Here is a 24,829-nt window from a genome sequence, read left to right as displayed (position 1 = left end):
AAGAGCATACTCAATAAGTTTCCTGTTCTTTTTATTTACAATTAGCGCTTGCACTTTTCTCTCCTCGATTCATACTTCTCGTAGCCAATCATCGCTCATCTTCACATCATTCGACTTTTGTTACAAGGTGAAACGTCTCAGTAACACCCCTGGAAGCCAAGTGAGTGTTAGGGGCCTGTCATGTCTTCCACCGCCCTCACCACCCGCTGTGGGCCAATTTACCACATGCGCTTCGTCTTCCATCTCTATCTTTCACTTTGACTCTTTCCTCTTCCTTGATCGCTCACTCTATTTTATATCGTTCTACTTCAAACACATAATTATCATCTATTTATCTGTACGTGACTGGTGCACGGCAGTTTTATTTATTGTGTACATAATTCGAGCCTCTCTGCCAACGACAATAGTAATCCGATACTCACTTTATCTCGGACTTCACACTTCAAATCAACATCATGGGTCAATTTGACTGGTTCTCTAGCATCGGCGCCACAGACGAAGCCGTTGCTGTCCTTAACGACCAACCTATCATCTTCACCATCCTCTTGGTCGTTCTTGTCGCCGTCGCTGTGCAGATTGTCCTGCTCTGGTATATTCACTACGCCACTATGAAACCTGAGCAGCGCAAGGCAGCCCAGGACAAGAAGGATAAGAAGAAAGCAGCAAAGACCAAGAAGGCCGGCAAATAAAGCAAAGAACAGTCCAACAACACTCTTACTACACTCTTATACTTTACATCGATTTTCATCTGATTTCTATCAACCCAAATCCGACCGAATCTCGCCTCACGACTCCCCTTTTCTCAGGCTGATTGATATATCGTCGTCAAACACCTTACCAATGGACAACCATAATATAGATCATTATACCCGGTCATCAAATTCTATCGTTTCACTCATAGTTCTCATTATTTTTCATTGATGCAACTGTGTTGTCAAGTATCAGTTTCTGAATGTTACAGCGCGTTGTCACAAACAAGCCACTGGTCCAAAGTCTGGAAGTCGCATGGGTCGCCCGTCTTGTCTTCTATTGCAAAACCATCGCCATGCACCATCTGAACCCCATGGCTGCGAATTTGCATCTGGGTCGGCTCACTCATATGTTGCGCTGTGGCTGTATAATCGTCAAATCGGTAATTTGCTCCACCTAATTCCTCTTGTTGCCAATTCCATGGGTTGATCGAACTGCTCCGTGGACCGTAGTGCTTTAATTCGGATCCATTCAGGCTTAGGCTTCCTTGTGATCGTGCGTGCTGTACGTTGTATGGCAAATTGGCCATCGTGTTCCAGCTCACACTCGTTGTGTGCTTTTGATTACCTTGGTCAACATAGGCACATGTTTCTGTTAAGTCTTCCATAACCGCGACTGGCTGGCCTTTGCTCGTGATGGGAGCTTTCGCACTTGCTGCGCTTGAGTCCGCCGTGGAAAGCATTGGCTTTTTGCGCCTTCCCCTGTTGGCCGCCTTGGGCACTTGAGCATGCGCAAGAAGAACTTCCCAAGCTCTTTTCTCTATGCCGCTGACAGGGTCGCCTACTCCATTGCGCGGATGAGCAACACTTTCATTACCTAGCTGGAAATCGGCTACCTTCTGTCTGATCACAGGAGATTCAGCATATTGCATGCGTGCCAAAGACGTGGTAATAATTGGTAGTACTTGGGCGCGATCTGATATATTCTATTTCCACTGTTAGGAAGTCCATAACGTATTATTTCATGGCCATACCTTGAGAAAGGGTACATGAAAAACACCGGGCGCCAATCTCGTGAGACAGTAATCCGATTTGCACCAGACCTGATAACCCTTGTACGTTTTCTCTGGAGCCAGAATCAACTGCTCGAAAATGATATCCAACAGAGAGGAAGAGTGCAAACTTTTCAGTGCTTCAATGCAAGCAGTACTTTGACTTCTGCCGTGAGTCTGTGTAGACTTTCTCTTGTTGGAGGTTTCTGGGAGGTTCAGGCTGGATATGAAGGTCTCGATAGCATGTTGGTCAGTTGGCTCAAGTGTCTCCAACAAGTTGTCTTCTGAGCGTGGCTCGGATCTTTCTTCAGCTTTCTTCGTGGTTTTTTGCCGTTTCGTTGCCTTGGAATTTCTTTTGGGTGGCTCTTGTCGCTTATCGGACTTGCGAATATCGATCGCTATCAGTAAACTTCGAAATGGCGTCGTCCATGCTGAGGCTGGAGCGACCAGAGCTGACGAGAGATCCGGATGTTGAAGTGAGAAGGACATAAGACCAGGGAGTGAGGCCGACGATGATTTATTGTACTCGAGATGGATGCCAAGCCGTCCCCAAATCTGCAAAACTGAATTAGTAGTGGACGATTGTCCAAAGAACGTTGGAATACCTCGGAATTGCTGATTGCTGTGATGACACTCTCGAGATGAACATGCTCGAAGATAGGCACGTCGTCAATAGAAAAGGAGATTTCAATACAACAAGCACCGGCTCGATTGATCCATAGATGTGAGTCTGTGACCGCTGATAAAAGGTCATTGACGTTCTGGATACTTTGCGCACCGGTTGGGTGGTCAATGTTCAACGATGGCGTTGCTGTGAGTTCAACATTTGCCTGTTTTGCAACTGCCCGTATCGTCGGCAGTCGCAGCGCAGAAGACATGGTTGTTTCGTGCTTCAAGCGTCATAGGCAGGATCATTCGGAATGAGGTACCCTTAGGAAACTGATGTAAGGTAGACCACGAATTTTGCATCCATACAACAATCCTTTGCATCTCGGAAGGTGATTCTTCAACTTACCTGCCCACCTAACGGAACCACCTAGGAAGGAAGGTACCATGAGGTGCCTGCCCAACCCATCAGTGCGCGGGAGCATCGGTCACATAGCAGGGAGGAAGGAGCAATCGTAGTAGGATCCCGATAATCCGGGTTGAAAGAGGTATTTGACGAGTAAGCATGCAATGATTTGCAGCCAACAAAAAATAATCCCTAAATTGCATGTGTATGCCTTGAGACGAATTTTCAAGATAGGTACAATATCACCAGCAAAACCCCAGGCGCGCTGTCATCTGCACATCCATGAAGCCACCAAATGTCTATAAAGCACGCCCGCACAGTATTTGCATCCTTGACATAATAAACAAATGCGCTTTACCCCAAAACTCCTTGCGATTAATGAATAGACTACTTCGCGAACCATGGGAATTTCTTCTTCGCTGGCTCGGCAAAGCCACTAGAGCCGCTTTCAACCTGCACACTGCGTTGATAAATGTCCTGTTCAATTTGTTAGTAGTGCCTTTGACAGAAGTGAACCGATTTCCTTACCTCTTCATCCGTTGGCATCCGGCAACCCAAAATCAGCTCTCTGGCATTGTCATGCTTGGCTAGATTTGGGTACGATGCGCCCTGGCTCTTCATCATTGGAAGCAGGACCTCTCCGAGCACCTCGAACTTCTTCCAATTAATGCGGTCTCCGTCTGCGCCGACAAAGGTCCTGCTTCCCTCCTCTGCTGATACCAAGTCTCGCCGGTGGAGAGGAATGAACGGAATCCTAGGGAGGGATGAATTCTCCCATGCTAAACGGTACGCAAAGTGGCTCTTTTGCGTGCCCATCAGTATACCCAACCGGGCAAATCTCTTTTGTATATCGGCTGGCACTAGTGCTCTTGTCTGGTTCAACCGATGGATGGCCGTTCCGTTTACGCCAGCTAGAACGGCCGCCAAACCATTGTAGTTGTTCAATTGGCGAAGCTTGAGCGAAATGTTCATGAATTTCTCGAGTATTAGCGCTCGATGTTTGGCCTTGTCTCGTAACAGAATCATGTTGGCAACCCATTTGGCGATATGGTTGAAGTGGTTGATCATCCGATTAACATTGCGCAAACTCTTGCATCTTTCCTTTTGCGACGCTGATAAGCTGACATGCCGAACGAAGTCCCGAATCCTGATGGAAGAAAACATGATCCAGTCGATTCTGGTCAACTCGTCCGCAACATCATCAGCCGGTATGTCCATAAAGATATGGTAACGGAACTTGTTCATGGGCAAGTTATCGGTAGGCTCCAGGCTAGCTGCCGCTCTTTCGTAATCTTCGAATGTGTGGAATTGCACTTGGCTTGAGACACTGCTACTTCGGTCGGCGAGCGAGACTTCCGAGCTCCCGGACGGTCTCCCATCAGTCTCAGATTCCACTGTCAACACACTGACACCGGACGATAGCTCGTTCATATCCTTTGACAAGATTTCGCCCGCTAGCTTGTCACTCGCCTCATCTGAATTCGCCCAACCAGTATCGTCGTCCTCCACAACGTTGAACTGGAGATGCCGTCGCATATGCTGCGCAGCGATGGAGAAGATCGGCTCAGTGCTCAAATGCCTTATGAATTCTTCCAAATTCCGCCTGGTCTGAGGACGTGCAAAGTCGCCAGGATAGAGCGATACCCATTTCGCCACCACTTCGATGATTCGTAGTTGTGTAGCCGTCTTGGAAAGATAGTGTGCCGTCTTGTCTTCTCTGACCTGGTCCAGCCTGGTTAAAATAGCAGTGAACAGCTCACCGGGAGCCGCAAACTTTCGGTAAAGGCAGAGAAACACATCTGAGAAGTTGTTGTCTATTCGAGTCAGGCGAGGGGAGAGGAGGCGATCAACCAGCTCATCAAATGTCACGCCTGCTGTCTTAGAGTGCTTATCCAGACCGTTGTCATCGTTTCTTTGAAGGATTGGAATGTCATCGGAGTATCGATATGATTCCGCATCAGACTCATCCACATCCAGAAATGAATCGGTACTGGGCTTGTCTAATCGAATTCCGGGAGTCCTGAGCATATTGTTGAGCGTCTGCGTTGGACCTGGTTCTCCTGCTTCAGGATTGGGGCTGGCTGATTGACCTCGCCTAGGGCTACGAGAGGTCTGGGTTCGATAGCCTTCGCTGATTGTAGGAATGGAAAAGCCCTTGAGTAATGAGAAATCGGAGCTCGCTCGGCTGTGCTTACTATGTTGGCTGATAGGACGTCCAGTGCCAACATCGGGTGCTTCTAGGTTAGCAGCAGATTGCGCTCTTCTGCGCGACACTGTTTCGCCGTTCTCTTCTACATTACAGTCAGTAAGAGTCGACTTCTGAATAGCCATGAGATGCATACCTCTTCGTTGTGCCATAGCAGCCCTCAAGATTGTATGCAGACATGTCTTCGCAACCTCAACATCATCTGACGACGAAATCTTGTAGGTAGAAACGCAAGATTTAAAACACGTGTGACTTGCTATTGCCTCGGCGTCAACCTGCCACTCTGCTTTAGGAGTTTCACATTTGCAGGCCACCAAGCTGGCAGGCAAGCCGGAATTAGTGAGAGCGGCTGAAGATGTTTAGCAAGAATATCTCGTCATGCAGAGTGAATCTCATACCTAGTGTTTGAGGAAGCTCACGCACAGACTCATGATTTGTGACATCATACAAGATAAGTGCAGCATCCACGCGAGGGACAATGTGCCCATTAATTTGTTTGGGCCATTGAATAGGTTGCGTGGGGTTCAGCTCAAAGTACTCGAGGTCCAGCTCCAGTAAAGTTACAGCATGAGAGCCGTTATCAACCAGCATGCGAACACTAGAAGCATTTGAGATAGGTGGTCGTGATAGGCCGAGGACCCGCTGGACAAAAGATGATTTGCCAACGCCGGTGGAACCGATAACGGCAATATTAAAACTCTCCATGGTTGGAGTTGGTTGTGACTGTAGAACACAAAGCTGTGGTCAGCCGTCTGTTGCATGACTACTCCGAGAACCCATACCCCAAACCCCGTCCAGACGCTGAGCGACGCTGCCCCGCGAAAGCTAAATCGGAGTAAGGCGGCATATGATAAAGTGATGTTTGTTACATACCCAGTATGATGAGGGTGCAGCAGTCAAAGACTCTCGACGAGGAGGAGGCCAGTGTTGATTTGCCTCGTTATCATCGCTGTCCGGGTCCGGCTTCCTTGCTTCCCCGCGATTTCTGCGTTTGGAGGATCTGGAGGGTTTGCCGAAGTTGTTCCCTTTCGTGTCGTGGAAAAGATGTTCGTGGTTTTCGTCGTCTAGTGATTGGTACACCGAGCTTCCATCAGATTGATCGTCCTCGGATGCGTTAGCGGCCTGAATTGCCGGGTCGTATGTTTGGAAGAAGGGATCGTCGATGATTGAGCCGACGGAGTCTCGGTGGTTACTGGCCGGCGCTGAGGGATCGGAATCGCTCTCGAGGTTGGAATTCAAAGAAGCTGAACTAGCCGTCGAGTACGGGCCAGGAGCAGCGAGGCCTGGAGTTAGGTGAGCATTGTGCGAACCAGCATAATTGGGCTGCATGATCGCAACTTCAGCGACTAGGCTGAATAAAAGATAGAAACATAGACGGGACAAGGTAGATCGAATGCGAAGGACGCAGATATGGAGGGAGCAGATCTCGTGGCGTCTGCGGGGAGGGAAGAAGTCGTGGAGCTCGCTTGAGTAGCTACAGTAAGACAAGTAGAGGCCAAAACCGTAGCAAACGGGCAGGGTGGGATAGAAATTCAAGAAGGGATGAAGTCGCTTGTGGGATGAGTAACGAGAGACAGAAACTCCTCAAAGGTAGAGCAGAACAGAATGCCAAAACGAGGGAGGGAGACGAGTTTACTGACCGACAAGGCTTTGCACTGTACAGTAGGTACGTTACCGTACCTGAGGTGAGGGACCAACGGAACGGATTGGATCGATATCCAATTGGTGGTTGTGGTACTGTACCTTGACTAGCGAGATGGACGTCTGGGGCGCAGATACCACGGAAACAAGAGCTGCAGGTCAATTTGAAATGACACACAGCAGAGCAAACAGGTCGGAGTGAATGGATGTCTTCAATTAGTCGTCAATTGAGGGTGAAAAAGTCAGAACGAAACCCAGCAATTGGGACGAATACTGGTGCGCTAGGTATCCTTGAGGCAATACCCAAGGTAGAGGCCGGGCGGCACCCAAACTGAGACACCTCTCTAATGAGTGCTCGAAACCTATTGGAAACACAACGTGTTAGTCCAGCCATACTGACGTGATTCAACACAACCAAAAGGGACACCCGTAGAAATCTACTCATACCTGCACTGTAGCGTAATGTAGCGGATGGTCTAGTCCAGTAACACAATTGCTTGCCGTATCGCAAGACAAGCAGCCGTTGCAAAGCTAAGTCGGCGATGCCAGTCTTGCTTTACTGCACGTCTGAGGGGCAGCGTCCGAGCCAGAGGCGTCAGGTCAGATCTCAGCTCAGGGGACGCGCAGTGACGGACCCAGCGGCTTGGTTGAAGTGGATGCGTATGTGGATGTTTAGGCACGCTCTTAACCTGAATTGAGGGGATCCCTAGGAAGCAAACGCGGCCAGAGGAATGAAGCACAGAGTATGTGTGTATCAACAAGCTCCCGCCGCTGCGCGAAATGTCGAATCTGGCAATAGGTTGGTAAAGAGGGGGAGAGAGGGAGAGCGCACTGGAACCGAGCCCGTGGATCGGGAAAGCCAACGTTTTAGGAGCGGCTGGCCTAAGGTACGGGAGGCTTTAGTTGGGTGGACTATTTCCAGTTAAGGAAACTGGGTTCAAAGCGTCAGGATGGTTAATCATTTCTCGGCGGTGTTTTGAGGTTTGGCTTAAATTGGTTGTTGAAGATCCAGCAATAATAATAATGGATAAGCAGCAGTAATAAGATAAACAGGATCACATCACTATAAAACAAAACAAATAAATAACGGCCCGTGACATGAAACGGACCTGATGGACTCTTAGTCTCTTTGATTCCAACCGAGATAGATTATCTTGACGTTTCTTAGGTAGGTAGGTGGAAACTGGAAAGGACCTGGTTTTATCGGCTGAGTTACATCGCTATTGTATTCCAACGCCTACTGGTGTTTTGAATGTTCACGCGCTCGACTATATCACTTTGAGGATCCAATCCCATGTGCCCTGTTGGCGCGCTCTTATCCGTTGGCTGGACTGTAAATGAGAGCACCTCATGCAATGACATCTGCCTCTCTGACAGGGAGCTGCCCTTGTTTGCACTTGCTTATTTTGGACAACCATAACTCTTGATATTGAAGAAATCAATTTAGGTACCTAGGCTAGCATTGATATTAGTGGAAGGTCCCCGGCGCGCCTGCCCATATGGCATTTCGATAGGTGGGTACGTCGCTGCTTCTCACATGGCGTGAGCTTCCATATGAAGTGCTTCATTGTCACTCGCTCCTCCCCCACCCTTGTCTGCACAATAAGACGCCAGGATTCCATTTGGCTATCTACCGTTCACCAACCAATGCAAGGCACCAAACGTTGAATGCGAGGAACGTTCAACTCCGCCTGACACTCTCAGCCACTAGGGTCCTGTGCATCAACGTCTTCTTATTTGTCATTATTGCCATTGCCTTTCTGTACGCTTCACCAGCTTTGGCTCAACGTCCTACAGTTTTCACCATGTACGCAATAACAACGACCATGGTGGATAGTCGAGGTCTTTGTACATGTTGAAGTGTAACAGGTATTGGAAAGCCTTCTTCTATTAATGAGACAAGACGGTAGCGTCGTCTGTCAAACCATTTTGACCCGAGACATCCAATCTTTACCAGTCACCCCCATAGAACCCTCGGATACAATTGAACAAGTTCGGTACCGTATCTCGTGTATTATTAGTTCGAGACACGCTTCGGACACGACTTGGCATCTACATTAATCGGCTTACCTAGGCTCAAAATATACATGTCCACAGACACTCCGACTCCGGATCTGAATAAACGTGGCTCTCTGCTTTGTCGGCAACAAGAGTTCCGCAAGCCATCAGATCAATGCAGTTCGCTTGAGACTTGGGCATCTTGGTAACGATGTGAACATTTGACTCTTGTCCAAATCCACGTCTCGAATCCAAACGTGCCGACCAAGGGTTCTCTGGCATCTAGATCCTCGTTGCACCGCATATGTCACCTTGTTTCTAGTGCTAGGAAGACCGCAGCTGCGTTTCATTCATACAAATGGCCGCTTGGCTTCCCGATTTCCGCTTTTCAGTGACGGAATGAGACATCAGACAGATCGGTACGGCCCTCACAAGTGGCGGTCTTCAATTGTCAGATGGTTTGTTCATCAACAACATACTTCGTTAGCGTTCTTCCGTTTCCGTACAGCAGCTCGTTCGTCGTGGGGCTACGGAAACTCATCATCCAGCTTCCGGACTCCATGCGACTTCTCAAGCTTGTACAATGGACAAGTGTACATGATTCATGGAGAAATGAACCAAACCACAAACTTCGATAGCGGACGACCAACATGGATTACCCCGTTCATGGCTTTGTTATCGGCCGGCGCCGACTCATACCATCGCTGCGATTCCCTGACTCTCTTGAAATCAGTCGCTTGGAATTAACGCAGGCTTGAATGACGTTATGCGATATCGCACGGCTACATGACCAAAACACTTGGACTTTCCTGGCTATGTCATAGGAAAGTCTGAGAGTCCAGAAATTGGATGACGCAGTTGAGATCTATAAACATAAAGATGGAAGATGACAATATCTGCTCAAACGTATACCAGCCGTTGGACGATATGGCAGAACTTTATTGGGCTTCTCATACAACCGAGTATCCTGTCAAGGAACTAGAAGTGGCATACATGCACGACATGAACGACTTTACCCGTTATGTTTCATGCTCACCAAGAGCCTAGGCGGCAACGAAGAGGAATGACAAGGTTACAGTTGTTCACGCCGGACTTACTAAATTTCAGGGCATCCGTCAGTTGCTATCCGGGTTTATGACCAATTCTTCAAGAGGGTTTGCCTTGACATCAGCCCAACAGCTGAGTCGGCAAGCAACAATTGTCTTGGCACATTCCCGAGCACCCAAGCGGGAACTTTCAACTCGGCAAGAGCACGAGCCGCGTTGTGTGTCCTGTCAATGCCATACATGGATCGCTCCCGTGAAGTATAGCGCCGCCAACACAGGGTGTCACAACTTTATTCCAAGTCAACATGGTGCACTTGTCAGTGTAAGCTGATATGACCCGGCGTATGGGTTGAATCCAAACGTCAGGATTTGAGCAGGCAGTTGCAAGTTAATACCCTATTTCATTTCCAAGTGTCGGAGAAGCGATCATCGCATACCTCTCTAGTATGTTCAAAGTGTCATAATCAACTTGCACGATCTAGGCCACAGCACGGGTTGGTCGAATACTGCCCTTTAACCGAGTGCTTGGAAGATGAAGAATAAAGCTTTCTCGAGTACGACAATAACCGAAGCTTCTGCAACGAGGAAATACGCGCGTCTGTGTTTGGTTAAGTTGGTCTCACGAGTTCTGGCCCCTCTGGATGAATTCCATGTATTTCAACACCATGCCCGCATCAGCTAGGCCGGACCACAAGAGGCTGTGTACCTTAGGGTCCACGTTGTTTGCCCATGTACCCGGAACAGCTTGACATTTACTCGTCTATATATTGATGTAACAAGAGTAGTCCTACCATTATCGTACCAGGGCCTGGTAAGACAAGGCAATCTGGAATGTTTTACTCGCGATTTCTTGCAAAGTAGTACATACAAAGAGCGAGTACATAGAACGTCAAGAGAAAAGATATGATAACAGTCAGCCTTGTTCTTTTGGACTATCTCCCAAAACAGCCATCTTTGGAGAATAAGGTTTTGTCAAGTATTGAGTGAGCAACGGGAGGCACTCCTTCTCGACGATCAGGAACGCAAACCACACATGGCAACTGTACCATGGCTTTGCCCGGACCGGTCCATGGACTCGGAAGCCAATGAGCCAGGATGATACTATGGATCAATGTCCGCCATCGCCGACTACCTCAAACTTTCTTCCAGTGGGCAGGACCTCGAGAGCCTTGAAGTACCTTAACGGGGATGAAATAATGACTGTTGGTATTGTTTCTAGCTGGAGGTATTTATGTTGCCTGCTCCCCAACGTTTGTCCAAGAGAATCCGAACCCCTGACAGTTCAATCTTATCATTCCCTTAACACAGACCAACATCTCATCACTCACTTTCCTAGCTCCTGTTCAAGAAATCATCATATCTGTATTTAGTGCCGTGCATCAACCACACTGGCCTTCAATCCGTTAGGATCTCATCCAACTTCAGCTTCGCGAAGCTCGGCACTCAGCTTAAGTATCATGGCTACAACCATGGTATACACAACAGGTGCCTCGGTAGAGGAGTCCTCCCACAGTCTCACAAATGCTACAAGTAACTCTGGGAAGGCAAGACATCGACCAAAGGCGCTACACATCAAACCACTGGACCCCAACGAGCTGAGCGCCAAGTTGGATGACCTTTCCGTTGGACCTTACGGCCAACCCAGCCCTTCAATCCATATCGAAAACTCAGCTAGACCCCCACTATCTGCTACAAGCATGGGTGCACCATCCCCCAGGACTATCCCCGCCATAAACCAATCTGCACAAACGACCACGGTGTCTTCGAGATCTTTCAAGAAGGACAAGGTGGATGACAAGCTGAACCTACCATCACCCTCAAAGCCTCCACGCCGGGGTAGCATTTTTGATGCGTTCCGTTTCAAGGGCTCAAACTATACTGAGGAAGCACAAAAGCAAGAAGTGGACAATGCTCCAAAGCCTGCTCGCTATAAGCATGTTCCTCAAGTGGCTGCACAACAGTTTGCTCGTACCACTACTGTAGAGCCTTTGACACAAAAGGCTTCGCCCAATGGTCTGAGGCCTCCTCCTGGGCCTCGCTCAATGAGCAACGCTACTATATCACTGCAAGAATACAACAAGCAGTATAGGCGAACACAGAGTATCGGCAGTGGCAGACCATCGAGTGGCCACAACCATTCAAGAATTACGGGCAATGCGGAGATGAACGAGCGATCCTCACAGCAAAAGAAACAGAATCTCCGGGGTTCCATGCACTGGCATGGTAATAGGCCTGAACTACCAAGAAGAATGAGCACAGGCAATATGTCGGGGAAGAACGACCCGCAGCCCCCATCTCCATTCCGACGAGATTCCACGAGCGTTGGAGGCTTCCAGGGAAACAATGCTTCAAGCCTAAGACGAGGCTCTGCTAGCTCATCGGGGTTTTCAGACACATCATCAGCGTTCGCGCGTGATTCTGGTCTAGCTACACCGTTGAAGCAAGAATTTAGCGGCAACACTTCGCCCAACCGTCGAGGGTCTGAGACTAGCGCAGCAACCTCTGGATCGCGAAGAGGCAGCTTCGTCAATGTCCCAAACCCCCAGCACACAGCCGAGATACACCGTGTGGACTGGTCTCAAAGTGACCAATCCACAAAGATTCAACAAGACTCCAAGTGGGGAGGCCTCAAACAACGAAAGACCAGCGTAAGCCAGCAACAGGTTAAGGACGAGAAAGAAGGTCCTCATATCACCGAGGCAGCGGTTGCTCTCAAATCGCCGAAAACTGGATTCTTTAAACGATTGATGCATTAGCAAAGCTGTGGACAAGTGCAGAAAACACAGGATGCTGGACGGAAGAATATTGAATGAGAATTATAGGAGCAACCTACCCATTATTGTAGTATTTCACGTCTATTTAATATTAAGATGCTTGTTTTGCGTTGCAAGATATAGTCGCACTCTGTAAATGGTGGGTGGCCTGGCGCGGACTCGCTAGGTAGTTCAGCGTTTCTCTTGTGCCATCAGGCGTTCAATTAACTCAGTATCTTTCTGTGCAAATTGTTGTCTCAGTATACTGTCCGCATCTATACCCGCGCTTGTGTTGTTTAGCAAGTGTAGGACGAGCTCCGAGTATTCGCGAATAGCATCGCCCTGCTCGCCGTCTGCATGCCGCGCCTTACGCAAAGCGTCTTTGCCTTTCTGCTTGCCGATATCGTCATTCCAAACCTCCTGCTTAGGTGGAGCGCCCTTCAAAAGGGAGGCAGGGATCGCAGATTTGGTCTCGGGCGGTGGGCGCGTCGCAGCATCGATCTTAAGGAGCTGTTCAGGCAATTTGGGGTACTTCCGGAAGAGGCGACGAAGCTGTTCGGACTGTTCGAGAACTTGGTATGGATTTGAAGAATCGAATTGCTGGGGTTCCGAGGATTGTTGGATTTGCGACTCCGGTTGTGAAGGTTCGGGCTGAGGTACTACTTCTGGGTCGGGAGGGTGGTTCTCGCGATGGATCTTGTTACATGCGACAGAGCAACTTTGCAGAATGATCGTTAGCCATTGGTTGACTTTGACAAAGATGAGACTCACTAAGGAAGACGGCATCGCGGACACTTGTACTTGGGAGGATTTGTGTTGCATACGCCGCATAGCGAAGGGTTCGGTGCGCTTGTTGACTTATCACCACCATCTTCAGTCTGAGCTTGGTTAGTTGGCGCAGGAGCTTCCTGCTCCTGCTGAGTAGGAGCATCTGGTTTCTCTTGTATTTCTGACATCGTAACGATACAGTAAACAAAAATCGAAGCAAGTGATGTGTTCGTAGAGATTTAGTAGTGATAGACAAGAGAAGAGATGGTATCTGAAAAGACTAGTACACAGGTCAAGACAGAAGAAAGATGCAACCTCGGAACCTAAAAAAAAAGATCGAGACAAAGTTCAAGGGGTCCAAGATCGCCCCGCGTCATTGCGCGCTTCGGCCGAGACCCCAGCAACGGCAGCAGAAGGAGGGAAAAAAAGAAAGACATGGTCCGTGCTTCCATATGGACCGTTCAACTGCCCTTGCATCATAGGAAGCTCACACATTACTAATGCTCAGGCCAATCACGGGCTGGATAGTTAAGGTACACAATAAGTTGCCGAGAGCGGCGAAAAGTTGCGATCATAACCGTCAAGTCCGAACGGTTTTTTTTCTTTCTTGAACAATCCTTACCATACAAGCCCGATATATATCGATATACTACCTGCCTTTCGCATTGGAAGAGCCATTGTCAATTCTTTCCAATATTACACTCTTCAACCCCTACGTCATGGCATCCTCCAGGACTATGTCACGGACACTGGCCGCCCTCACCCGGCCTGTCACGGAAACAGCCCCGCGAGCAGTTCCACGATGGACTCGCTCACTCAGCACAGTCCGATCTCAGATTCCCTCTGTCTCTTCTACCTCGCGACCACTTGCGCAACGACAGCGCATCCTTAAGACGACAGCACCTAGTCTCGCTGGTATCGGCAGCGGCGTCCGAACTATCTTCATCCAGACGGAGAATACCCCGAACCCAGATGCCCTCAAGTTTCTACCAAACCATCGAGTTGTCCCCGAGGAATTCTCTACACCCTTTATCGAATATCTTAACCCTCGAGCAACCATCTCCCCACCGCACCCCTCCCCGCTTGCCGCTAAGCTCATGAACATTGATGGAGTCACTTCGGTATTCTATGGCGCCGACTTCATCACCGTCACGAAGGCTGCCGACGCCAATTGGGCGCATATCCGCCCTGAGATCTTTGCCCTCATTACAGAAGCCATTACTGCAGGCGAGCAAATCGTTACCATCTCTGAGCGCCGTGAGGGAGAGTCTGGAGCCCCTGTCGAGGAGGATAGTCTTGCCTATAACGAGAACGACAGTGAGGTCGTTGGTATGATCAAGGAGCTTCTCGAGACACGAATCCGACCAGCTATCCAGGAAGACGGTGGAGATATTGATTTCCGAGGTTTCGATGACGAGGGCTATGTGCACCTGCGTTTGCGAGGCGCTTGCCGTACTTGCGATTCAAGCACAGTAACCTTGAAGAATGGAATTGAGGGCATGCTGATGCATTATGTGAGTTTTGATAACGATTGTCGTTGCCCGTTCCCGAACTAACACTGCTCCAGATCGAAGAAGTCAAGGGCGTTAAACAAGTGATGGATCAAGAGGAGGAGATTGCCCTGCAAGAATTCGAGAAATTTGAGGAAAAGTTGAAGCAGCAAAAAGGCCAGGCTGCTTCGACAGGTTAAACCAGCCAAAAAAAAAAAGATTATAGCTCAATTCTATCTGTATATTAGTTTGGTCGGACAATTTGACGATACCCACGCATAATCTAGCTCTCTTCCCCTCTTTTGCTTCATATATCATCCCGTTATATACCAACAATAATGACGGCTGCTCAATCGTAAATCAACGCATGAATATGTGTTTCTGGTGCCTGCACGTGTTGCCTAGGGTCTCGCTGCCTGTAATATATTAGAGCGGAGATTCCGCTTTGAACAGCCTCATAACCTCAAGTCGTATCCTATCGCTTTCGAGAGCTGTCATCGAGGTGTAGTCGTGGTCCAGGAATAGCCGCCCGCTATAGGCCCGCCACGACTGCTGCAATGATATGCATCCCGTCCATTGCATGAACCCCAAATGATTGGCAAAAACATTACCACAAAGAACGTGAGAAGTCGATGCTATTTATTAGGACTAGACCCGAAGACATCGGAGATCAGTTTTAGAGCGCGGCACTAGGCTCATGTTGCGACAAGCAAACCGTACAGTACCGGAGGTATCGATAGCGTTGCCTAAACTTGACCTGATAATTCGAGCTACCAGAACTCAGTTGGTGGTAAAATGTGATCCATATCTCGTAGGATGTCCGTCTTTGAGGTATGTCGTTGGTTCACAGCTTCCGCACGAAGCAAAAGAAGCCAAACGGGGCGTAGGCTTACTTTTGTTGGGTCTGAAATAGTCTCTCCTTTGGAGACTTTTAAGCGCACCAGGCTGCTTCGCGTACGCCCGTTGGTGCCTCGTGTTATTGCTTCTGATGTTTTGTTACACGATCATGATAGCGCAGGTGCAGGAGTCGAGACACCTTAGGCGATGATATCAACTCAATCTGTCCTGTTCGAGCAGGTCAAGTGACTGAAACATCCAGGAACGACCTTGCCTGGTACGCCTGGGTACCCAGGTTCAGCAGGTGACTGAAAGAGATTTGAATTGTTCTTATGACTTCGATTGAAGAAAAGGATCCGCATATAGATGTAGGGGACCCTAGCAGCCGTCCATATCCCCCACACAGACATGGAAACATCACTAGACCGATTCATAGGTCGCCGAGACTTTAACCCTGAACAACATGCGCCAGATCGCATGGATCCGAAGATAAAGCGTTGCATAGGTAATTTTAAACACCGCGATTGGCCCGGTTGACGCGATCTGGAAGCTTCCGGACATCGTTTAAAATAAGTCATGTTCGCTCTCGCAATGGCTTACCCAAAAGGTAACGTTGAGTTGAGGTAGAGATGCGAATGCGTGGTAGTGATACGGAACTTGGACCCGCTTGGAGCTCCAACTCGTAGAATTAGCCGTGCCAGTTAAGAGCCGCCTTGAAAAACCAACACCTCCTTGGCTCCGCCGGAAGAATGTCACTGAACGACGTCAAGTCAAGACTGCAGTTCCGGTTGGCGGTGGATAAGCTGGAACCGGAGAGCTGCCGGCAGCCTCACAACGGTGAAGTAACAGTAAAGAAGAGCCCTGCATCAATATGCCGGGACTCTTTAGAAACAAGCATGTGTCGCTGCGCTCTGATGACCCGGCGGCACAGCTATGTACATGGCCCGGATATCTGCCCAGAAGGAGCTTGGCCCAATGGCCGGCAAAAACTGTTGACTGAATTCAACCGCGAATCTTAAAGAGCAGCCACTCTGCACTAGAAGCCCGTTGTAGTGGGATGGCGTCTTGGGGTTCCCCGGGCCGGTTTCTGTGATTGGCGCGGGAGACAAGACGCAGTGGGCGATACAGCCTCCACCGAGGCAATAACCCCACAAACCCCTCAAGCGAACGACGTGGGCGAGCTGTTGGCGCGTTCCGGATCTCAAGGCCCTGTTCTTGTTTCAACGTGGGGAATCAGATTTACCATGCTACCAGGCAACCAAACATATACCGATAGCAGCGCGCATGACCCCAAATTTTTCTCCGTACAAGGAGAGGGTAGTGTTATGATTTAAAAGAGCCATTGCGCCTCGGTCTGGACGGGCTTGTCAACTCTCTTCGTGTCTTCTTCCGCTTCCCTTGAACTCATAGACATCTTGACTTGTGTCGCAACAACAACCTCAGACTTCTACCAGACAAGATTCATACGCATTGCCCATCATGAGCCCCTCAGCAGTCGAAGGCAACGGAGTCGTAGACGTTAAGACGAACCTCAAGCCTAACGTTGGTGTTTACACCAACCCCAACCATGATCTCTGGGTCGCTGCCGCCGAACCTTCTGCCGAAGCTGTCAAGTCTGGCTCGGACTTGAAGCATGGCGAGGTCAGTGTCGCTATCCGAAGCACTGGTATCTGCGGGTAATTGCCCCTCGCTTTTAACCCCGCCTCACTAAGAGCAATTGCTGACAAGGGTATAGTTCCGATGTTCACTTCTGGCACGCCGGTTGCATCGGTCCTATGATCGTCGAGGGAGACCACATCTTGGGTCATGAATCTGCCGGAGAAGTCATCGCCGTGCACCCATCCGTCAGCCATCTCAAGGTTGGCGACAGAGTCGCTGTCGAGCCCAACATCCCTTGCGGTACCTGCGAGCCCTGCCTGACTGGCCGATACAATGGTTGCGAGACCGTCCAGTTCCTGTCTACCCCTCCTGTCCCTGGCATGCTCCGTCGATACATCAACCACCCCGCTGTCTGGTGTCACAAGATTGGAAACATGTCATATGAGAACGGTGCTCTTCTCGAGCCTCTCAGTGTTGCCCTTGCGGGCATGCAGAGGGCTGAGGTTCGCCTCGGAGACCCTGTTCTGATCTGCGGCGCTGGACCTATCGGATTGATCACACTACAGTGCTGTGCCGCCGCCGGTGCTTCACCTATTGTCATTACTGATATTTCAGAGAGCCGACTGGCATTTGCCAAGGAGCTCTGCCCCCGCGTTATTACACACAAGGTCGAGAGACTCTCTGCTGAGGATTCCGCAAAGGCCATTGTCAAGAGCTTCGGAGGGGTCGAGCCCAGCGTAGCTATGGAGTGTACTGGTGTTGAGAGCAGCATCGCCGCTGCTGTCTGGTCTGTCAAGTTTGGCGGCAAGGTCTTCATCATTGGCGTTGGAAAGAATGAGATTAACATTCCTTTCATGCGCGCGAGTGTTCGAGAGGTCGACATTCAGCTACAATACCGATACTGCAACACCTGGCCCCGAGCCATCCGCCTGATCGAGAACAACGTGATTGATCTTTCCAAGCTGGTTACTCACAAGTTCAAACTTGAGGATGCCATCAAGGCCTTTGAGACGTCGGCGGATCCTAAGAGCGGGGCGATCAAAGTCATGATCCAGAGCTTGGAATAAAAGACGAAACGATGATCAAGATGGATGATGAACATGGTGCTTGGCGTATATTTTTGAATTCGAGGCGCGAGTCTATAGAAGACTGGGTAAATAGCCTCTATTGGGATATAGACATGAGAATTTAAGAAATTTGTGAAGAACTGCTACCTATAGAATGTGAGCGATGATGTCAGAAATACTTACTTCTCAAGTGATGGAGATGGAAGACAAATCTGACCCGAATTGCCTAACCAACAGAGAAGTAAATACCCTGATTATGAAGCAAACCAAGAAGATAAGAATTCTTCATTTTTTGTTATGTCCAAAGAAATCGTGGGGAAATGTTTTGTTAAAGTTCACTCAGTGGTTCTTGCCTTTCATCCAGCGGGAGCGCGGGCGCCTGTGCCGAAAGGGGATTAGCGCATCCGCTTCGGCTCCAACCACCATCCAGCGAGTTCTCCCGAGCTTTTTTTCTCCCTCAGACGACCTCACTCAAGATCACGACCAGCTTCGACTCCATCAATTGACCACCCGCAGCCGGTCCATCCACCCCACGGAGCTCCGATTTCGAATCTACGAGGCATCTCGCACTCTTTTACTCCCTTAACCGTCGCCATGTCTTCCCTCGCTCGCCCCATGCTCCGCTCGCCGGCCCTACGTGTCGCCGCCCGACGATTCGAGAGCACCACTGCCCAGAAGGCTGCCGATAACGCCAAGAAGGCTGCTGAGAGTGCTAAGCAGGCTGCTTCCAGAGCTCAAGAAGGTCTATCACGCGTCACATCTACCGCCGGTCCTGCTATCGCCGGTTACGCAAAGGGCATGGCTAGCACTTTGGGCAAGGTTGGCGGACGAACGGGCAAGGTCATCGGCTTTATCGAGCGTACGTGGATCATCATTTGAGGCCCAATCGTGGACCGCCGCATACTGACACCAAGAATAGGACAAGTTCCCTTTGTGGTCTACTACTCAAAGGTCGGTCTTGAGATCGGCAAGTTCGTTTTCCAGAACCAAAAGATGAGCCCTCCGTAAGTTGCTCTTATAATTGCCTCGCTATGGCGGGACACTCGGCTAATACAGGCCCAACAGTAACATGGCCACTTTCCAAACTACCTACCAAAACCTCATCAAGTCCATCCAGAACCGCACCATTATCCAGTCCTCCCAGAACCTTGTCCAGCAGGTGAAGAACATCGGCCCTGCCCAGCTTGCTGCCGGCGGTGTCGTTGCGGCTGAGGTCCTCGGTTTCTTCACTGTTGGTGAGATTATTGGTCGATTCAAGCTTGTCGGCTACCGCGGCGAGGTTTCTTCTCACCACTAAACGTGTCTCTTGTATCGGAGCAGGAGTTGTAGGAATCAATCAGTGCTGGACCGTGATGAACAAATAAGGACGAATGGGCTATAGACATGAGCCTCCCTGGTCGAGGAAGCCTGGGAGGGCCTGGTTGGCGACTGATCGTTTTGGGGGGGAGTTGAAAACTGGGAGATTTGGGAATACCGATCTCACCGGACGTCGATGTTTGTCCTCTGAGCATCTTTCTTTTGTAGAACTGTACATCAATTAAGCCGCGGCGGGTTGCCCCCGTCGTGGAGGGCTTTCGACAATGATATCTAATAACGAAATGAGCCTTCTTGATGGGAGGAACCTGTAACATACTGTTGCCATCTTGTCTTCCAGTGCATTTGATATCCCGTGATGCTCACTCACCTATGACCAGCTCGTCTATGGTAACAGCTTCAATCAATCAACCGGGAAACTTGTCTAAAACTGGTCTCAGAACAATTTAAAGCCACACCAACATCTTCAAGCCTCAACGGACGGCTTGTAGACATAAAAGTGATGCTCTACTCCAATCTCGAATCCGATGAAGTAATCTTGCATTGTAAGGTCATCCTTAATGTATTAGAATGAAGATATTAGACATACTCGATGCAAGCCATGGGCACACAATCTAATTTCAAGCAACTCTCCCATACGCAAACTCATAGACTGTTTAGGCAATACTGCGTAAAAATCACTCATCACGCTCAGCACTATGTGTGTGGCTTCTCCTCAGCCTCTCACATGCAAGAGGGCCACTGAGCCCACAGTATTATTAGGTAAAGTTTGAGGTTGTAGATAGTTATTCACATTCGCGATCCCACCATAACTAAGACCGACGATTATCTTGACTTGAACTAGATTCTGGTTACTCAAAGGGCACCGCAGTAGAGATTTGTGCATTCCATGAAGCGAGACGAATACTTTGCGGTAAATATACACAAAGCATTCGATAACTCAACTGGGCTAAGACCTGCGAACAACATGCTCAATTGGGATTTTCTAGATCAAATCGCCAAAATTCCAAGAACCTCGGCCCTGTCGTCCACCTTCTGCTTCTGGAAGCAAGTACAGATCCGGGGTATGGGCCCTTCCATTCGCCTAAATATTCCTTTGCTCTAGGTGAGAAGTTGGCCGAGCGTTTAACTCACCACAGTCTATATCGAAGGCTGTTGTAGATTTGAAGGCGCAGCCGCGCGCGAAGATCATGTATGATATACATGGGACAGAGGGTGGCCCGGTTGAGTCAACCGTGCGATCCGCGCCTGGCTTGGGTTGGAGTCCCGAAACGAGCGAGGCCCGTCCCGAGGTGTGCGGACTTATTATGGAGTCCTAGATTGGCCCTTGACAGGATAGTCTTTTTTACTCCCTGCGCCGTAACCATAACAGGAGGGCCCTTGCCAGTATACGCGCTCAATAAATGTTGCCCTTGGCAAATTATTGTGACCTGATGACCAACGTCTAGCGGTCAGATAATTTCGAGTGATCGACAGGCTTCTTCATAATGGTTGACAGACTGATGTGATCAAAGCCCCGCTGTTGGTGATACCAGCTTAGATCCTTGTCACCAGCCATCAGTGCCACGCTACCATTGTATGGAAAGGCGCCTCTTGAAACTTGAAGGACCGCCAAAGGATGAGAAGCGAGGAGCACTACAACATGCTTGGAAAACCGTGATACCATTTAGGGACCGTCAGGGTATGGTTGCTCACCGCGCCTGTGACCATGACATCCTGCCCGAGGCCGATTCAGGCTTGTTGTTGCCCCAGCAAAGAATCGGAGGTGGAAGCCTTATCCAAATCTTGGCTCGAAGGATTGGATGGTGCTCATGAGCTTTGTTGAGACATGCCCTGTACTTGTGCCCCAAGGTGAACATTCTCCTCCTGAACCAAAGTCAAGACTTTACTGCGGTGACCCAGGCTTTCTCGCTGTCCAGACATGGCTATGATTGTGTTAGCCAGACAAAATAAGAAATGAATCTAGAGACTTACATGTTGCAGTATGTGTGGTATCGTAGAACGCATGTTTCGCGTTTCGCTGTATTACATAGCTCACGAACATCTTCAGCCTTGAAGCCAAGTTTCTCAACCAGCGGTTTCATTGCTAGAGCCTCCAAGCTATGAGATAGTCCGATATTGAACCACCTAGCAATCTCCCGCTCGTGTCGATCAGAGGACCAGGGGCAGACGTAGGCACGGTGAACTTCGTGCTTCACCTCTACAAAACCTGTGGCTTCAAGTAATTGTTGGGTTTCTTGTGGCATGACCCTAGCGGTACGGTTGAATCGCTCCATCCCGTCAAAGAAAAGCTCCGACCACTTCTCGAATGCGGAATTTGCAGGGCGCTCATCATCGTCACACCGGGGTGTCCAATCAACCTCAAGGTGTTCAAGGTGGCCAATGCCTGGGGCCAAGTGCCTGATTAGCAGTTAGCGACGGTACTTGACTTAAAGTGTTTACACTCACTCGAAAATATTGCGGTACAATCGAGGCCACAAGTCTGTTTGGATGCTTCCCAAGAGCATGCGCATATGAATAAAATCGCAGTCAGTCAACAACGAGCTCCATACGGGTTCCTCTATATCATATTGTTTTGGTAACACTCCTGGGGGGATCCTGTTACTGTCAGTACATATCGCATGAAGGAAGTAATATGAGTCTTACAATGCGGGCTGGATCTGGTTCAGGTCAACAGCCATGATTTGTGCATCGGAAAAGCATCTTGAATCATGTTAGCAGAGGATATGATTATAGATACATCGAGAAAACAAACTCTTCTGCCACATTTATTGCCCATATACCCGTTCCAGTGCCAATGTCCATAATTTTGGGCGCCTGTCGTTGAATGGGAACTCGAAGTGGCTTATTTTCTCGGGTGAGAAGAAAGACCTTGTGAAAAATATCCAGACGATTTAATTCTTCCTGCGGGAAGTTGGTCAAATGGGCATTCCGCTATGACGAGAGGCATTAACTCACTGAATCGATGGGAAACAAGTATTTTCCGGGCTTCCAGGAGCCGTAGAAACGACCGTGCTGCCATATACCATCTTCAAGGTACCGCCCTCCTGACTCGTTTATACTATATCACAAGGTGTGAGCTCGATTGGTCCCCAAGCAGCATTCTATGAAAGCTAGTATACCTGTTTTGTGGAGGCATCACAACCATGGAGGAAATCGTGGAATATTCCACGTCTTGTCCGAGATCAAGGCAGACCGCGAGATACACAGGTCAATACAACAGTGTGAGGTGACTTGACTCTGGAAGATAACGCAAAGGACTTGGTCTGCGTGTTCGAATCCAGGATGAGCGAAGTTTCTGTGGCAGTGGAGAATATGACTGCAAGTATTAGCAGACGAACGAATGCAAACAAGTTAAGATCCACCAAATGAGGGTGTATGAGGAAAGATAACGCGAATATTGTTGAAGGAGGAACAGAATGATGATTAGAGGTAGGACACTGCGAGAGGTAACTGGCACCCACAGCATGCAGTATACGCGTTTTCAGGAGAAAGGCAGCAAGTTTCGCAGGCGCACCATGGGGGCTCAATGGCCTGTTTCAACAACTTGAGGATCACCCCCGGGCATGGACCCTAAAATGGCCCAAAGAACGCCGAACAACGACAAAAGTTGGTGAAACATGGCAGATATACACCGCTGTCGACTGTAGTGCTCCTGAGAATAGCGCATATGCTGTTGATGGCCAGCAATTGTGCCGAGTAAAGGCACATCTTTGGGGAAATCATGGCTATGAGGAAGGAGAGAGAAAAATGATGCCCAAGAATCCCCGCGAAGCCTTGCCCGCGGTTTATAGTATTAGCACTCACTATATTAAACAAGCTTCAGACTCGAAGTTGTATGAAGCGGATCTCCGTGTAGGGGATATATTGAGGAGCCACCCAGGAAACGCCAAGGATGAATGATAACGGGCCGTCGATTAAGAGCAGATGTTTGAGAGGGCTGGCTCAGGCGAATTGTGAGATTGACCGCAGACGGAATGCCAGTAGCAGACTTTTGGACGCTGAGAAGTTTCAAGTCTGCAAAGGTTTAGAATCCAACAAAGAAGTTTGTTGGGTGCGTTCCAGTCTGACTTTTCTTTCACTTGACGAGTTCGTTGGCTGAAGAAACAGGACTGAAGACGGTTGGTGGACGACGAGCGACCCAACTAAGTTGAGTTTGAGAGTTGCAGGAGGGGTTTTCTTTCTCTCGAGTCCCCTCAGTAAAGTGATCGACTAGACAATTGATACCTGGTCTATCAGAGGTGTGTAAAGGAAATGATAAAATTCCGGAGCTGGAGGCAAACAATTGCATTGGCAGAGAAAAAAGATCACGGGCGAGAAGGAAGCTGGAGAAGATGAGAGGATGGTCGTTGATACTTATTATTTGGCTGGCCGAAGTGTGGAGCTGGAGCTGGAGCGCAGGATAGAACAGGACAGGACAGGATATGACATGGATAAAGGTAAGGTAGGTACAACTAACCTAACATTAAGAGACCTCTTGCCTTTTGACTTACAATGTGGTCACCTAAGGGAAAAGGTAAGGTAAGGCAAGGCAAGACAAGGCAAGGCAGGTACGGACCGGTACGAACCAGCCCAGGCACAGCGGTCGAGGTACAGGTACAGGCTCTACCTACCTACCTCACAGCGACAGGCATTAAAGAAACAGTTGGACGTGGGACCTGACCTGTGGGTGTGGCTATTGAGGGTCCCTCCCCCCCCTTCCTTCCATCTTTTTTCTAACATTACACCCCCTTGTTCAGTTCAAGTGCTGTTGGTTGAGTCGAGTCTTGCTTGTTATTTATTTATTATGATTATTATCATGCGCCTCGAAAAGCGGTTCAAGGCTTGTGTTACCATCCCTGGAGCAGCATCTGACGAGCTTGAGAGCGAACGTGGCATGAACTAACCAGAACAGATGGATACGACAATAATAACTAATCAGCCGTCCGTCCATCCATTGCTGCAGCAGAAAATACTGCCCTTGCACTTACGTAGCTCGACGTACGTAGGTAGGTACTGTACTCTCATCGAAGATTAGGTCCCTGTCCATGTCCCTCCCTAGTAACTTAGTATTAGTATGGATGGCCCATGGGTTAGAGCAAGCAATTAACCTATCCACTGCGGCCCGCCCGCCAGGACAAAGAGGGGTTCCATCCTAACCAACAATGGACTTGTCGAGTTGCCACTCGCATTTCGATCTGGAAACTCAATCAATCCGCAATAACTAACTTAGGAGGAATGGGAAAGGAAAGGGATGTCCAATGTTCGGCCGGGGGTGCGGCCGATTTGTAGGGCCAAACCGCCTCAACACCACAAGTCATCAGTGACAGGGGTAAACCAACCGATATGGCTGGATTGAAATGGGTAGTCTGGGTTGG

General features: G+C 49.2%; 9 protein-coding genes across 9 annotated transcripts; 5 read left to right on the top strand and 4 right to left on the bottom strand.

Moving 5' to 3' along the window:
- The first annotated feature begins 11 nt into the window (after positions 1–11).
- On the top strand, positions 12–897 carry B0J16DRAFT_326646 (uncharacterized protein). Its single transcript, XM_046126029.1, has one exon. It carries the CDS (start codon positions 456–458, stop codon positions 687–689), a length of 234 nt encoding a protein of 77 aa, XP_045988410.1. The 5' UTR covers positions 12–455; the 3' UTR covers positions 690–897.
- Positions 898–2,619, bottom strand: B0J16DRAFT_366057 (uncharacterized protein; the record flags this gene model as incomplete). The annotated part of the gene is made up of 3 exons (XM_046130072.1): positions 898–1,675; positions 1,724–2,296; positions 2,347–2,619. 3 exons carry the CDS (start codon positions 2,617–2,619, stop codon positions 956–958), a joined length of 1,566 nt encoding a protein of 521 aa, XP_045988409.1. The 3' UTR covers positions 898–955.
- Positions 2,620–3,140: 521 nt separating this feature from the next.
- Positions 3,141–6,297, bottom strand: B0J16DRAFT_390676 (ras guanine nucleotide exchange factor domain-containing protein; the record flags this gene model as incomplete). Its single annotated transcript, XM_046131895.1, has 5 exons — positions 5,833–6,297; positions 5,358–5,682; positions 5,096–5,308; positions 3,282–5,044; positions 3,141–3,230 (listed from the first exon to the last, which is right to left on the bottom strand). Exons 1-5 carry the CDS (start codon positions 6,286–6,288, stop codon positions 3,141–3,143), a joined length of 2,847 nt encoding a protein of 948 aa, XP_045988408.1. The 5' UTR covers positions 6,289–6,297.
- A 4,804-nt stretch (positions 6,298–11,101) lies between these two features.
- B0J16DRAFT_313116 (uncharacterized protein) lies at positions 11,102–12,400 on the top strand (the record flags this gene model as incomplete). Its single annotated transcript, XM_046125105.1, has 1 exon — positions 11,102–12,400. One exon carries the CDS (start codon positions 11,102–11,104, stop codon positions 12,398–12,400), a length of 1,299 nt encoding a protein of 432 aa, XP_045988407.1.
- Positions 12,401–12,494: 94 nt separating this feature from the next.
- On the bottom strand, positions 12,495–13,476 carry B0J16DRAFT_5978 (uncharacterized protein). The gene is made up of 2 exons (XM_046134136.1): positions 13,169–13,476; positions 12,495–13,115 (listed from the first exon to the last, which is right to left on the bottom strand). The coding sequence occupies exons 1-2, from the start codon at positions 13,351–13,353 to the stop codon at positions 12,590–12,592; spliced, it is 711 nt and encodes a 236-aa protein (XP_045988406.1). The 5' UTR covers positions 13,354–13,476; the 3' UTR covers positions 12,495–12,589.
- Positions 13,477–13,791: 315 nt separating this feature from the next.
- Positions 13,792–14,968, top strand: B0J16DRAFT_5952 (scaffold protein Nfu/NifU N terminal-domain-containing protein). Its single transcript, XM_046134126.1, has 2 exons — positions 13,792–14,679; positions 14,733–14,968. The coding sequence occupies exons 1-2, from the start codon at positions 13,885–13,887 to the stop codon at positions 14,853–14,855; spliced, it is 918 nt and encodes a 305-aa protein (XP_045988405.1). The 5' UTR covers positions 13,792–13,884; the 3' UTR covers positions 14,856–14,968.
- Positions 14,969–16,521: 1,553 nt separating this feature from the next.
- Positions 16,522–18,240, top strand: B0J16DRAFT_5956 (chaperonin 10-like protein). The gene is made up of 2 exons (XM_046134128.1): positions 16,522–17,168; positions 17,228–18,240. Exons 1-2 carry the CDS (start codon positions 16,972–16,974, stop codon positions 18,156–18,158), a joined length of 1,128 nt encoding a protein of 375 aa, XP_045988404.1. The 5' UTR covers positions 16,522–16,971; the 3' UTR covers positions 18,159–18,240.
- A 387-nt stretch (positions 18,241–18,627) lies between these two features.
- Positions 18,628–19,455, top strand: B0J16DRAFT_366052 (mitochondrial ATP synthase g subunit-domain-containing protein; the record flags this gene model as incomplete). Its single annotated transcript, XM_046130071.1, has 3 exons — positions 18,628–19,017; positions 19,078–19,162; positions 19,215–19,455. The coding sequence occupies exons 1-3, from the start codon at positions 18,753–18,755 to the stop codon at positions 19,453–19,455; spliced, it is 591 nt and encodes a 196-aa protein (XP_045988403.1). The 5' UTR covers positions 18,628–18,752.
- Positions 19,456–21,357: 1,902 nt separating this feature from the next.
- B0J16DRAFT_313111 (methyl transferase) lies at positions 21,358–22,620 on the bottom strand (the record flags this gene model as incomplete). Its single annotated transcript, XM_046125104.1, has 7 exons — positions 21,358–21,397; positions 21,447–21,872; positions 21,921–22,070; positions 22,119–22,175; positions 22,228–22,376; positions 22,431–22,533; positions 22,595–22,620. The coding sequence occupies 7 exons, from the start codon at positions 22,618–22,620 to the stop codon at positions 21,358–21,360; spliced, it is 951 nt and encodes a 316-aa protein (XP_045988402.1).
- Between the last annotated feature and the right edge of the window lie 2,209 nt (positions 22,621–24,829).

The sequence above is a fragment of the Fusarium flagelliforme genome (genome assembly GCF_020744385.1).
Source record: "Fusarium flagelliforme strain FIESC 12 MPI-CAGE-AA-0113 chromosome Unknown B0J16scaffold_1, whole genome shotgun sequence".
NCBI classification, from domain to species: domain Eukaryota; kingdom Fungi; phylum Ascomycota; class Sordariomycetes; order Hypocreales; family Nectriaceae; genus Fusarium; species Fusarium flagelliforme.
This window is presented reverse-complemented; position numbering and strand designations above follow the sequence as displayed.

Bases quoted from the DNA above. Each gene is read 5' to 3' on its own strand.
- B0J16DRAFT_326646 (XM_046126029.1), top strand. From the start codon at position 456: ATGGGTCAATTTGACTGGTTCTCTAGCATCGGCGCCACAGACGAAGCC.
- B0J16DRAFT_5978 (XM_046134136.1), bottom strand. From the start codon at position 13,353: ATGTCAGAAATACAAGAGAAACCAGATGCTCCTACTCAGCAGGAGCAG. The intron at 13,116-13,168 runs GTGAGTCTCATC...CATTCTGCAAAG, and splicing joins CCGCGATGCCGTCTTCCTTA to TTGCTCTGTCGCATGTAACA.
- B0J16DRAFT_5952 (XM_046134126.1), top strand. From the start codon at position 13,885: ATGGCATCCTCCAGGACTATGTCACGGACACTGGCCGCCCTCACCCGG. The intron at 14,680-14,732 runs GTGAGTTTTGAT...ACACTGCTCCAG, and splicing joins AGGGCATGCTGATGCATTAT to ATCGAAGAAGTCAAGGGCGT.
- B0J16DRAFT_5956 (XM_046134128.1), top strand. From the start codon at position 16,972: ATGAGCCCCTCAGCAGTCGAAGGCAACGGAGTCGTAGACGTTAAGACG. The intron at 17,169-17,227 runs GTAATTGCCCCT...ACAAGGGTATAG, and splicing joins CGAAGCACTGGTATCTGCGG to TTCCGATGTTCACTTCTGGC.